The 12,794-nt window shown below is 40.4% G+C and overlaps 1 protein-coding gene across 1 annotated transcript in view; it reads left to right on the top strand.

Moving 5' to 3' along the window:
* The window catches only part of LOC101947805 (macrophage mannose receptor 1), an 83,517-nt gene that overhangs the window by 31,112 nt on the left and 39,611 nt on the right, over positions 1-12,794 (top strand). Inside the window, exons 9-13 of the mRNA XM_005308129.4 lie at positions 1,948-2,061; positions 3,161-3,276; positions 8,363-8,511; positions 9,869-10,068; positions 10,650-10,771. Of these exons, the coding sequence (XP_005308186.2) occupies positions 1,948-2,061; positions 3,161-3,276; positions 8,363-8,511; positions 9,869-10,068; positions 10,650-10,771 (701 nt within the window). The remainder of the gene's footprint in view (positions 1-1,947; positions 2,062-3,160; positions 3,277-8,362; positions 8,512-9,868; positions 10,069-10,649; positions 10,772-12,794) is intronic.

Here is a 12,794-nt window from a genome sequence, read left to right as displayed (position 1 = left end):
AGTAACTTTTCTTGCTCCAAAGGTTTTTAGAGTTACTTTTGTGGGAATCTAGTCAGTGTTTACATGTGCTATGAAGTTGTTTTCATTAGTTTCATAATAAATGGACAAGAGAGGCCATACAATAACTTTTCTCAAAGGTTAACTCCTTGTGTTGCTATGAAGCACTCTGAGTCTACTACTCTGTAGGTCTCCCATGAACTGGGCTTCAGAAGAATACGCTTACCTATTCCATGAGACACATGAACATGTGTGACTGTGGCTTCCAGGAGAATGGAAAAAATAAAGAAATTTGTTTAAGACTTGGGAATTTTTCTGCTTTGGCTGGGCAGAGGCTGTATAACTTAACAAATTGCACAGATTTATAAACTTCACTAAGAAAATATATTAAGGAGAAATCCTGTTAATAAAAGAGCCTGACTTTCTGGAAAAACATTTAGATCCCAGACCTTGGGCTTATGTGGTCTAGATATATTGCATGGATGTATTATAAATTCTTTGTTGGGTGTGCCCTGTTCATTTATATATGCAAGAAAAGGGATTATTCAGTGCATTAAGACAAACCATTACATACAACTATTGTCGGGCTGCTTTGATAAGGGTTACCTGTTAGCACTATTCCCAGAAAAATGAGGTACAGCTTCTGCAGTGACAAATATGATAAGCAAATAGAAAGAGTTTAGATAAGAGAGGCTGGTAAGAGATAGTCATGCAGGGTACAGCTATATGACACCAGCAAAAAAATTTTTTTTGCCAGATCTGTGATGGTGTGAAAGATTTGTACTTACCACCCACTGCAGGTTCACCTATTTATCAAGGCAAACATAGTTTTCAATAGCAAAACCTACATAAGAATGGCCATACTGGGTCAGACCAAAGGTCCATCCAGCCCAGTATCCTGTCTACCGACAGTGACCAATGCCAGGTGTCCCAGAGGGAGTGAACCTAACAGGTAATGATCAAGTGATCTCTCTCCTGTCGTCCATCACCACCCTCTGACAAACAGAGTCTATGCAAACCTCCTTTTCATTTTGCAAAATGTCTCAAAGGTGAAAGAGGAGGAATAAATATACAAATAATCTTTCCAGCTGTCCTGAAAGCCACACAAGGTTTATATATGGCAGACCACTTAGGCCTAGGACTAAAGAAATATGAAAGAAATCTCAGCACTTGCTTCTAGTCTTGGCATGTCTTGAGCTAGAGGATCTTAATATTGGAATACATTTATACCTTTAAAATCTCTTAGGTCACTTTTTATGGGTTTTTAAGTCTGTCTCTGGGGAAACAAACAAATGAAATTATGTATGTATTTTCATATTTGCCACTGACAGCATTGGCAGAGGAATACTGTACTTTTTTTTTATCCTGTCACATCAGCCTACATCCTGAAAACAGATGTCGTTTAATGAGACAAACACATTTCATGGCAGAGCTCCAACATTTCAATAGGAGCTTTTTTTTTTTATCTTCATCGTAGTGTTGTCTGTTTTAATATTTTCCCATATCCATTCATATTTATATGGCTGCTCTCAATAAGCTTAGCAGAAAGTTAGTAACCTTCAGGGATAATGGATAAGAGGAAGTTGGAAACTAATTCTAACAATAGGATATACAATACTATAGCATAGTTTGTCAGCACTTCTTTGATAAGTTATCTATTCCAGGGGCTTATGATTTCTGTACATCTACATTTAATGAGATATAGCATGCATTTAGCAATTGGTATGATCTGGTAGGACACCCATTGTTAAAAAAAAAATGGAGATATCTTATCTCCTAGAACTGGAAGGAATAACTTAAAATAAATCACAGATCTACGTTTTCCCCTTTCACAGCACTACAAAAATAAATATCCATGAACATTAATAATATTAAAGAACTAATGAAAAATTGTTGAAAGACTATAAGGCCCACTTGATTGATAAATTTCTCTCCTTATGCGATTTTCAGGATGGATATTGGGCAGATCATGCTTGTGAAAAGAAACTTGCATACATCTGTAAAAGGAAACCTTTGGCAGAAGCTAGTGGAGAAGAGGAGATCATTGATCCAGGCTGTCAAATAGTAAGTGCAAAATAAGTTATGTGAGTTGAATAAGCATGGAACAATTGAGACATTAAATACAAACCAGATTACTGTGAGGTTAAAGGTGGACAGCCAAAAATTGGTCTGTATTGGCCTCACTGGAGCATCTGGCCTCCACAGTCTTCATAATGTGTAGGACATATGGTATACCTGGAAGAGTAAATAGATCTAGCTTCCAGCTGCCCTCTGGCCCATGCTTCACAATTCTGTTTTGAGTACCCCAAACCTATAGTTCCTGTAGCAGATTATTACTTTCCTGCCCTGGAATCAAGTTCTCCTTGCAGGATTGAACTTGAAGTTTACTGAGGTGAAGTAATGCTACCCTGAGGCTGGGGAGAAGGGGCGAGCACAGACTTAACAGAAGCATTATTAAGAAATCATTCTATGTCACATTTTGTTTCATGAAACAGTATGTTATAAAGAGATATAAAAGATTTATCAACAATTTTGTGTAGCCTACATGTGACTCAGAGATGCAAGTATCTGGTTTTGTTATAGTCCAAGTAGCTTTATGAGTCTACCGTTTTTCATTAATGTATGTCTTATAGTTGATACTTTTATATATGTGTATTATACATTTAACATCCAAGTCTTTTTGGGTCTTGTGTGCTTCTGAAGACCCATAATGCTTTTGTGTTGAACTAGATCCAAATTTCTGATAGAATATTCCACTTTGCTTGTCCAGTCTGTACATATAACTGAGGCAGTTTCACTGTTGGATAAGCAGACAAAGAAAAGATAACCCGAAGCTCGGCACTGGCTCAGTTTTGATTTTTTTTTGTTTTTTTTAGCGTCCTTTACGAAAGAGATATCCCTACAGGAAAAATTGAGTCAGCACTTCGCTGCTGAATAAACACTCCCATGTTCTACTTATTTCAAGGAAATATTTTGCTAACTTATTTTCCATCTCTGCTTGTTGTTCACATTGTGACCCCTTCATTCTTATTGTTTGTTAGTTGCCCCATGGTTTAGCAGTAACGTTGTATTCTATATAATTTTTTAAAAACAGAATAGAAATGAGTATTACATCACAATTTGCCAACAAGCTTGTGTGATTGCCTAATATTTATTTTGACAGGGATGGAAAAGACATGGCTTTCATTGTTACATGATTGCAAGTACATTTGCATCATTTTATGAAGCCAATCAAACGTGTGGAAGGAACCAGGCTTCCCTAGCTACTGTTGAAAACAGGTATGGAAAAGGCTGCTGTTCTGACAGCTTACAGGACCTTAGAAGGCTCAAAATCCTTAAATGGTCTAGATCATCAAAATAAAATACCCAATGTTGAGCAAAGTCAGAGACGGGCTTGAGGCAGAAAATTAGAATGGGATATCAAACCTCTCAAAACGTGTGTGTAGGTGGGTGGGTGCCCAAATCCAAGGGTGTGGGTCAGCCCACTGTAGAGATGGGTGACTGCCATGAAATTTGAATTCACCATTATATAGGATCTGCAGAGCAAATTAGTCCCTCACTTACATCTGTGCAAACCTATTCCTGTCAGTGAGGTTGCACAGGTGTGAGTGACTGGAAATTAGTAAACAATTCTGTTGCTGATGCACACACACAAAAATAGAATTACATTTGCTCTGTCTGAGTCGTGTTGGCTCTGCAGAGCTTACAAGAGTAAAAAGCAAAAAACAAACAAACAAACAAAAAAAAACACCCTATTTTTGTTGCCAAATAAATAGCTAAGGCTCTGAATCCCACACAGGAAGCAGATCTTCTGAGTGAGAAGGGGCTATTTTTACTAGTTACTTTTTCTGGAGTAGAGCTGGACTTAAAAAAAAAAAAAAAAGTCATCTGAGCATTTTCTGGCTATGCCAAAGGGACAGGAGACATCTGATATGCTTTTAATCAGGCCACAACTTTATTATTAGATGTTTGGGGCTACCTGGCAGGTAAGTGTATAGTGCAGGTAACCCCATGTTCATTCAGGAATTACCCAGGGGGCTCCTCTTCTTTTTCCATCTAGGTCCCCCAGCCAATTCATTGCCAGGACCTTACCATCCACCCCCCGCCTTGTAGGAGGGTTAAGGTGGGCTACAAGAAACGGGGGTTGGCTCCCTGCCAAACCAGTCATAGGAGCCCCAGCCACCCTTCCCCTCCCCCGTTCCATTCATTTAAGCCCTTTTCCAAGCCATTTATCTGGTCACTGTATACTTTCTGCCACAAGGAGGTGCCAGCAATTAGCTTGGCTGCCTTCCCCCCAAACCCAGTAGGGTTCTCAGACATCTCCTAATGCTCCCTTTTATATCAGCCAGAACAAATCTGCAGCAAAGCCTGGCAGGGGAACCCCACCTTCCCTGAATAATTCTGGTGCCCCAGGTTGTGAAATTGCCAAGCTTCTTATGACCCCAAGGAATTTGGCCACCAACCTGTTCACATCCTCCTTGCCTTGTCCACCCAGGTGGTGTTCCACAACTCTTTACCAGCCATGTGTTAATGTATGTCCAACCATACCTTTTTGTATTTTCTCCTGGAGAAATTGAAGGATCAGCCTCAAATCCCTTTTTGGGCATCAATTCAGCCCATTTACACATCCCCAATAGTGTTTTCCATGGTGTGCCACTGTTATATCGCTGACTGCTGATGGGTCCCCACAACATTCAGCAGTGGCATCAGCTGGTCCAATAACATGTTCCTCCTCCTGTGCCAACTCAGGCTCGCCCCGTCACTGGGATCCAGTTGCGAACTCTCAAGGCTACTAGGACATCTGCCTATGCATATAGAAAACAATCCTGTGCCCACAGATCCACACTACCATCTGCTTGACTGGTATTCCAACATCTGAATGAAATCACAACACATTAATACTGACTCACCACCTGAGGTCACACACATGTTTTGTATGCTTCTGTCGCGGTGCACGACTCACTGCCGCGGCGCCTTCTGCTGGTTGTCTCAGGGAATTAGCATTTCCAGCCTCTGGGGCGCTCTCTGCAGGCTGGTGTCCCAAAGCCGCAGGCCCCCATGTCCCTCCCAGGACCTGGTGACCCTTGTCTTTGGGGTGCTGCCCCCAACCCTCTATCCCCACCTTGCCTCAGTCGTGGGCTACTCGGCCTGATTGGGGCGTGGCCCCCAGCTGAGGCTGCTTTCCCCAATCAGCCCCACTTTTTCTTCCCTGTCACAGCCCTCTCCCCAGGCTGTTTTAAGCTTTTTAAGGCAGGAGCAGATGACACCCTCCCCCCCCCCCCCCCGCTACAGCTTCCTAATGCCAGTGCTCAGTTGTCCGAATTGCCTCTTCCCCCATACACAACTGTACTGCTGCTGTTGTGGCCCTGGTTCCGGATGAGTGGCAACCAAATTCCATGGAGCAGAACCAGGGTTCCCGGCTTCCCAGACAATAACAGATTCTCCCCAGCCTCCTTGATCAGTCATTGACTGTTGCAAGTTTAATATCCCTGCTTGTCCCTGCCAGTGTATGTCACACAGTTCCAAGTTCCCTCCCGCAGAGCCCCTACAGAACCCAGGAACTAGCTCGCTGATCCTGAAAGCACAAAAAATTGCTATCAAGAATGCTGCTCTGAACAAGACTGCCTAGATCCCTGAGAACGTTCACTGTGGCAGGACTACAGGACTCCTCCCTGGGGCCATTGGAATGCAACCACCCCACCAGAAATCTTTGAGTTAAAACCGCTGCGTGGATATGGATAATTATTTAGTCCACTGACAAACGTAACAGCTGGGAGGCTATTCAAGATTGTTGAGGACACCGGTTGATGGGTTGCCAGTGACACCATGTACTGCAGCACCTGCTCCTCTGTAATGGAACATAAGAACATAAGAATGGCCAAAGGTCCATCTAGCCCAGTATCCTGTCTACCGACAGTGGCCAATGCCAGGTGCCCCAGAGGGAGTGAACCTAACAGGTAATGATCAAGTGATCTCTCTCCTGCCATCCATCTCCACCCTCTGACAAACAGACACCATTCCTTACCCATCATGGCTAATAGCCATTAATGGACTTAACTTCCATGAATTTATCCAGTTCTCTTTTAAACGCTGTTATAGTCCTAGCCTTCACAACCTCCTCAGGTAAGGAGTTCCACAAGTTGATTGTGCGCTGTGTGAAGAAGAACTTCCTTTTATTAGTTTTAAACCTGCTGCCTATTAATTTCATTTGGTGACTCCTAGTTCTTGTATTATGGGAATAAGTAAATAACTTTTCCTTATCTACTTTCTCCACATCGCTCATGATTTTATATACCTCTATCATATCCCCCCTTAGTCTCCTCTTTTCCAAGCTGAAAAGTCCTGGCCTCTTTAATCTCTCCTCATATGGGACCCGTTCCAAACCCCTAATCATTTTAGTTGCCCTTCTCTGAACCTTTTCTAGTTCCAGTATATCTTTTTTGAGATGAGACCACATCCGTACGCAGTATTCAAGATATGGGCGTACCATTGATTTATATATGGGCAATAATATATTCTCCGTCATATTTTCTATCCCCTTTTTAATGATTCCTAACATCCTGTTTGCTTTTTTGACCGCCTCTGCACACTGCGTGGACGTCTTCAGAGAACTATCCACAATGACTCCAAGATCTTTTTCCTGATTTGTTGTAGCTAAATTAGCCCCCATCATATTGTATGTATAGTTGGGGTTATTTTTTTCCCATGTGCATTACTTTACATTTATCCACATTAAATTTCATTTGACATTTTGTTGCCCAAACAATTAGTTTTGTGAGATCTTTTTGAAGTTCTTCACAGTCTGCTTTGGTCTTAACTACCTTGAGCAGTTTAGTATCAGCTGGGCCATTTGTTGACTGGCCTTCCCACTCCTGTAACTGCATGAATTCATTAAAACTTGTCTCATAGCTCTGCCATTTGAACGCAGCCAGCTGATCTCCACACTACTCTGATAACCATCCTACCCAAGGTTCCATAGCGCTAGCAGCATCCACTCAGCTTCTTGGCTGGCTCCTGGTGCCAGCTCCTGAAACTGGAGCATCTGAAAATAAGGCAAGGTGTCTGCTATGCTAGTATCAACCCCAGAAATGGTGATAAAGTAATCAATATTCTCCTAGAGCATATCTAAGGACCATCAATTCAACCCATTCCCGCTCTGGGGGAAAAACTTGCAAGGTTTGTACAGGCCTTTGTGTGAATGGTCCTGCCACACTGCCCTCAATTCGTTCCTGTGGAATCATTTGCTTTACAACGTAGCCCATCCATGCCCATTACATCAAAAACATTTGTTTGTTTGTTTGATATCAAATTGCTCCTAGTCCCCATAAAGAGGATCCTAAAACATGAGCAAACTGACCAAACAGAGTTGATTTCTATCTGAAAGTCCTTCACGGTTCTTTCAGTGTATTTTACATGAGGAGATGATGCACAATATCCAATATTACATGTTGAAGGAACACAGAAGGGGTAGGTTATGGGGAGTCAGAACTTACTTATATTTGGTCGACGGGTCCTTTAGAATTTCTCATATTTGTTTCTGTAGTGTCTTAGTAGATCTGTATGCAAACTCTACGTGGCATAGATTGTATTTTCCTATATTTGTGTATGAGTGCATAGCACATTTCTGGTACAACTGTAATACAAATAATTAACAGCAAATTCATCTGGTCTTGGAACTAATAACAATAACAAATATGCAAATGTTTTTTTAAATGTTTTGATTTTGCAAGACTCCCATCTCTATTGTATTTCCAATGAGCCTTCTATGTATTGCTGATTTTTAAGTATAGCTGACTTTTATTTCTACATCTTCCCAGCCCCATAAGCACACATTTATATGATGTTCTTAGTTAACAGATTTGATTTTCATGATTGTTAGTTGAAGTAGTGAATTTTAGTTTCTGTCAATACCATCCTAGACTGAATACTTTTGTTTACTTCTTCTGTAGTATGACAGACCCTTAATCTGGAGTAGATACTTGTGGTTATTTTAACACCAAACTGCTGTCTTGCATATAGCACCAAATATTTAAAATATAGAACTATTGTAAATTCTCTAGAATTAAGATTATATTCCACCAAGATAACACTAGGTGCCTTTCTTCCCCTTCACTTGTTCACATTACTTCAATCCTTCTGAATATAATTCTGTTTACTCTACAGAAAGAAAGGGGGGAGAGAAATTACAAATTCAAAATATGCCAAATATGCCCTCTGTGAATGATTCCACTTTATTCTGTTGTGTTATACAAATAAATATGCCTAAACCACTCATTTAATAACTCTTGTAATATAAATGATAATGACATACTATGTACAAATATTGATTTAAAACCAATTTGACTATTGTCTTCTTTTTGTGCAGATACGAACAAGCTTTTCTAACTAGTCTGACTGGGCTGAGGCCTGAAAAATATTTTTGGATTGGTCTTTCAAATATACAAGAAAAGGGGACTTTCAAGTGGACCAGTGGGGAAGCAGTCCTATTCACGCACTGGAATTCAGAAATGCCAGGTATATATAGCACTACAATATTGGTTGGGGAGTACAGGGACAACACTGCAATACTCAATGTTTAGACAAAAAAAAAAATTGTAATTCCCTTAGCAATTCATTCTGTATCCTCTGCTGGATTGTACAGCAGTTTGCAGTTTGCAGATGCTTCTTTGGTGAAGGGTATCATTGTCAGGAATTTTGGTTTGCTACTTTGGTGTGAATGGTGTAAGTGATCTGCGTGCCTGCATTATGTTAGCCTGCTGGTTAGTGTTGAAATGAGATTGTATACAAGCTTGGAAAAAGCTCAAATTGAAATCGGTTCTGATTTGCCATTGTAATGGGAAAGACTGAGTTAGTGTTGGGGCTGGGCTGACATGGAGTACATAGTGTGTGGTGGCTTAGAGAGAATGCTAGATAGGAAATAGGGGGTGAGGTGTCTTGTGATGTACTTGACCCCATCATAATCAGTATGTTACCAGAGGGAATATCACTAAACAGTTATATAGTTAGTTTGGGATAACCTAGCACTGAATGAGTGGGGCCAAAAAAATAGAATTGAAAAGTAGCCTTGTGAATATTAGCTAAGACATCCTAAGTGTTCATCCTAAAAACCTGTTTTTTAATATGAAAATATCATGCCATCCTGCTAACAGGCTGTGCCTAGGACAGCTTATTCTGTTGAACACCAGATTTATTTAGATCACTTTGTTATCTGAGGATATTTCAATGGATTCGATTCCATCTGCGTGGTTGTAATTCACCCCTTTGCAGAAGGCCAGCCCAATGGCTTGTGCAGTCCTTAAGTTCTGAAAATGGGGTTTAAGTAGGACTTAGGTGCTGCTAGACACCATGCTGACCATTTGCTATGCTAGTAGTGAACAAAATTCTGCATTACTTTTCATAAGATCCCGTGGTTAGCCTTTATGTTCAAATGCTTTTTATGCATGTTGAAAAATGCCCACTGGCTTTGGTAAATCATACAAGGCATGTGTGAAAGAACTGTGGGCTACATAGATACAGACACTGCAGTTATCAAAACGGACATTAAAACCGGGGTCTGTTAAAACTGAGAACATAGCACCAAAACCACAGGCCTCTACCACTTGAGTTCAGAGGAAAACTGTAGTTGTCAGAGACTAAAAGGTTGTGAAGCTGCTAGGGCCAGCTACTAAAAGGCAACAGGATGATATGTACTGACTAAGTATACTAGACATATATGTCCCTTAAATTCACTGAATGACCTTTGTGAGTTGAAAAAATTATCCATTTGAATGTGTGCAGAAATATAATTCGTTTATATCAGGACAGAACTCAAAGTTCATGAAGTTCTAGATGATACACAGTTTGGTTTTCATTTCTTTTTATATGTATAAAGGAAGAAAGTCAGGCTGTGTTGCCATGAGGACTGGAATTGCTGGTGGATTATGGGATGTTGTGAAATGTGAGGAAAAGGCAAAATTTCTCTGTAAACAGTGGGCTGAGGGAGTGACACCTCCGCCTATTCCAACAACAACTCCTGCCCCCACATGCCCAGAAGGTTGGGATTCAAATAATCGTATTAGTTTCTGCTTCAAAGTAAGTACAGCAAATAATTCTGAATTAATATAGACTCTGTACATATTTGAAACACAGAAGTGAAAAGAAGAATTTAAACAATAATGACTTCCGTGCAGACTAGACATGTTTGCATTTTCTCTCCATCTTGAAACAGGATTTACAAGCTATAGGTAGGGGTCACTCACCCATCACTGAAATGCAGATGCCAGCAACTATTTAATAATACACAACAATAGGCGAGAGAGGCTTGCAACTGCTCCCCTCGCTTCTCACCTCTGGTATTCAAACCTGACTTTTCTTCTCCCACATCTCTAACTCCTACTACATTTTAAACTGTTTTTTCCTCATTGTTTGTATTATAGTAGAGGTTAGTCTCACCAGTGCCCTCTGCTAGCTGTGGCTCAGATGTTTGCATGTAAAGTGAAACAGATTTTGTGTACAAGGCATTCTGTAATCTGTATAACACATTTTAAATTTTATACTGTCTGCTTTTTGATTTGTTAGATTGTATGACACCATACCAGAGGGGCAATAGATCATGTTTTTTGATTCTATGATGCATATAGTGTATCTCTGATTGTAAAATATACTCTCATTAGCCTTTTGCAAGAGATCAAAAGAAATCATGGTTGGAATCTCAAGAATATTGTAGAGCAATAGGAGGAGATCTGGCCACCATTAATGGTAAAGAAGAACAACATGTTATTTGGCATTCCGTAGCGTGAGTATCTATCTATATTATGGTTATTTTTTTCACTTTATCCATTAAATGAGAAAAATAAATGCCTTTTGATCCTTCCTGCAATAGTTGGTTTCAGCAAAATATTTATACTTTGGTACAATATTTGTCATCCAATTTAAAATATTTTAGAATTGTAATATTTACAATCCGTTAGGGATTCCAAAAGTGTAATGAATTGGTGTACTTTTGCCTGCATATTATTTGGGAATTTATAAAATTGCCACAGAGGTAATTTGGTACAACATATGAAAATTTATGAAGGAGGAAAATGTTCACATAAAACTGGTCAAGGTTTTTATTGTTCCTTAGCTCTAACTAACCAGGTTGTTGAAACAATTTCAAATAGCTTTGCTCCTATGCAGTGAATGTCAGTGCAATTACGTTGTCTCTAGTAAAGGAACTCATAACATAGGGTAATACATTATCAATGTGATCAAATGTATTTTTTAAGAAAAGCAGCGTGCACATCACAAAACAGGTTTTTCTAGTAATAGCTTCTGAAAACAATCCCCGTGTATTCCAAAACACCTAAATCAAGTATTATTGGCCAAATTTTCAATGAGGCCTTAAATTATGCTTGTAAATTTTGCATGTGCAGGTTATAGCTCTGGATTCAAAGGCCATTGAAGTCAGAGCCTTATCATTGATGTCAGCAGGCTTTAGTGGATGCAGATAGGATAAGGCAACAGAGGGTCCTGTGGCACCTTTGAGACTAACAGAAGTATTGGGAGCATAAGCTTTCGTGGGTAAGAACCTCACTTCTTCAGATGCAAGAACCTCACTTCTTCTTGCATCTGAAGAAGTGAGGTTCTTACCCACGAAAGCTTATGCTCCCAATACTTCCGTTAGTCTCGAAGGTGCCACAGGACCCTCTGTTGCTTTTTACAGATTCAGACTAACACGGCTACCCCTCTGATACTTGGCAGATAGGATAGTTATTCAGTCTTCTACTTTACTGCATGTGGAAATGCAAGCTGTGTGTGCAACTTAAAATAAAATAAATAAATTAATGGAGATATTCTATCTCCTAGAACTGGAAGGGACCTTGAAAGGTCATTGAGTCCAGCCCCCTGACTTCACTAGCAGGACCAAGTACTGATTTTGCTCCAGATCCCTAAGTGGCCCCCTCAAGGACTGAACTCACAACCCTGGGTTTAGCAGGCCAATGCTCAAACCACTGAGCTATCCCTGCCCCCTTCCAGAGGCAATTTTAGAGACCATTTTAACTTTTGATTATTAGGACACTGTTTTGCCACCATTACTTTCTTTAATGATCATTATGCATAATATATCCAGCAATAAACAACTTTGACGTTTTCAATAATTTTACATGCAAAAAACCCTGCATTTTTACCTGATTAAAATAAAAAGTTCCCTTTTTCTGCTTCTGTTCTGTTGTTGGCCTTATTGGGCAGGGCAGTTTGTTTGCAGTTTGATTCCTTTGAAATTAATAAATAGCAATAAAACCCCAACAATATATTTACATTATAAATACTGATATACAAACTGCATATCTTCTGGTATATGGGAATACAAGTATATTATATGTGTGTATTCCTGTGCTTAAGGAGAGAGATGTTGTTTTGGGTGCCTCACCCCATCCCCAACTTCATTAAAAGAAAAACCAACAGAGTGTGGGCAGCTGTGAGCTAGTGGGCTGAGTCCAAGGCCTGGTCCCCACTAAGCCCCCACTTCAGACTAAGGTACGCAAATTCAGCTACGTTAATAACCGAAGTACCTTAGTCCGAACTTACCGCGGGTCCAGACGCGGCAGGCAGGCTCCCCTGTTGATGCCGCGTACTCCTCTCGCCGAGCTGAAGTACCGGCGTCGACGGCGAGCACTTCCGGGATCGACCTGGGATCGATTTATCGCGTCTTAACCAGACGCGATAAATCGATCCCAGAACATCGATTGCCTGCTGCCGGACCCTCCGGTAAGTGAAGACGTACCCCAAGACTGGGATATGTGGATTTTATGGTAGTCTTGATCTGATTCATTATG

Source organism: Chrysemys picta, chromosome 2 (assembly GCF_011386835.1).
Source record: "Chrysemys picta bellii isolate R12L10 chromosome 2, ASM1138683v2, whole genome shotgun sequence".
NCBI lineage: Eukaryota > Metazoa > Chordata > Testudines > Emydidae > Chrysemys > Chrysemys picta.
This window is presented reverse-complemented; position numbering and strand designations above follow the sequence as displayed.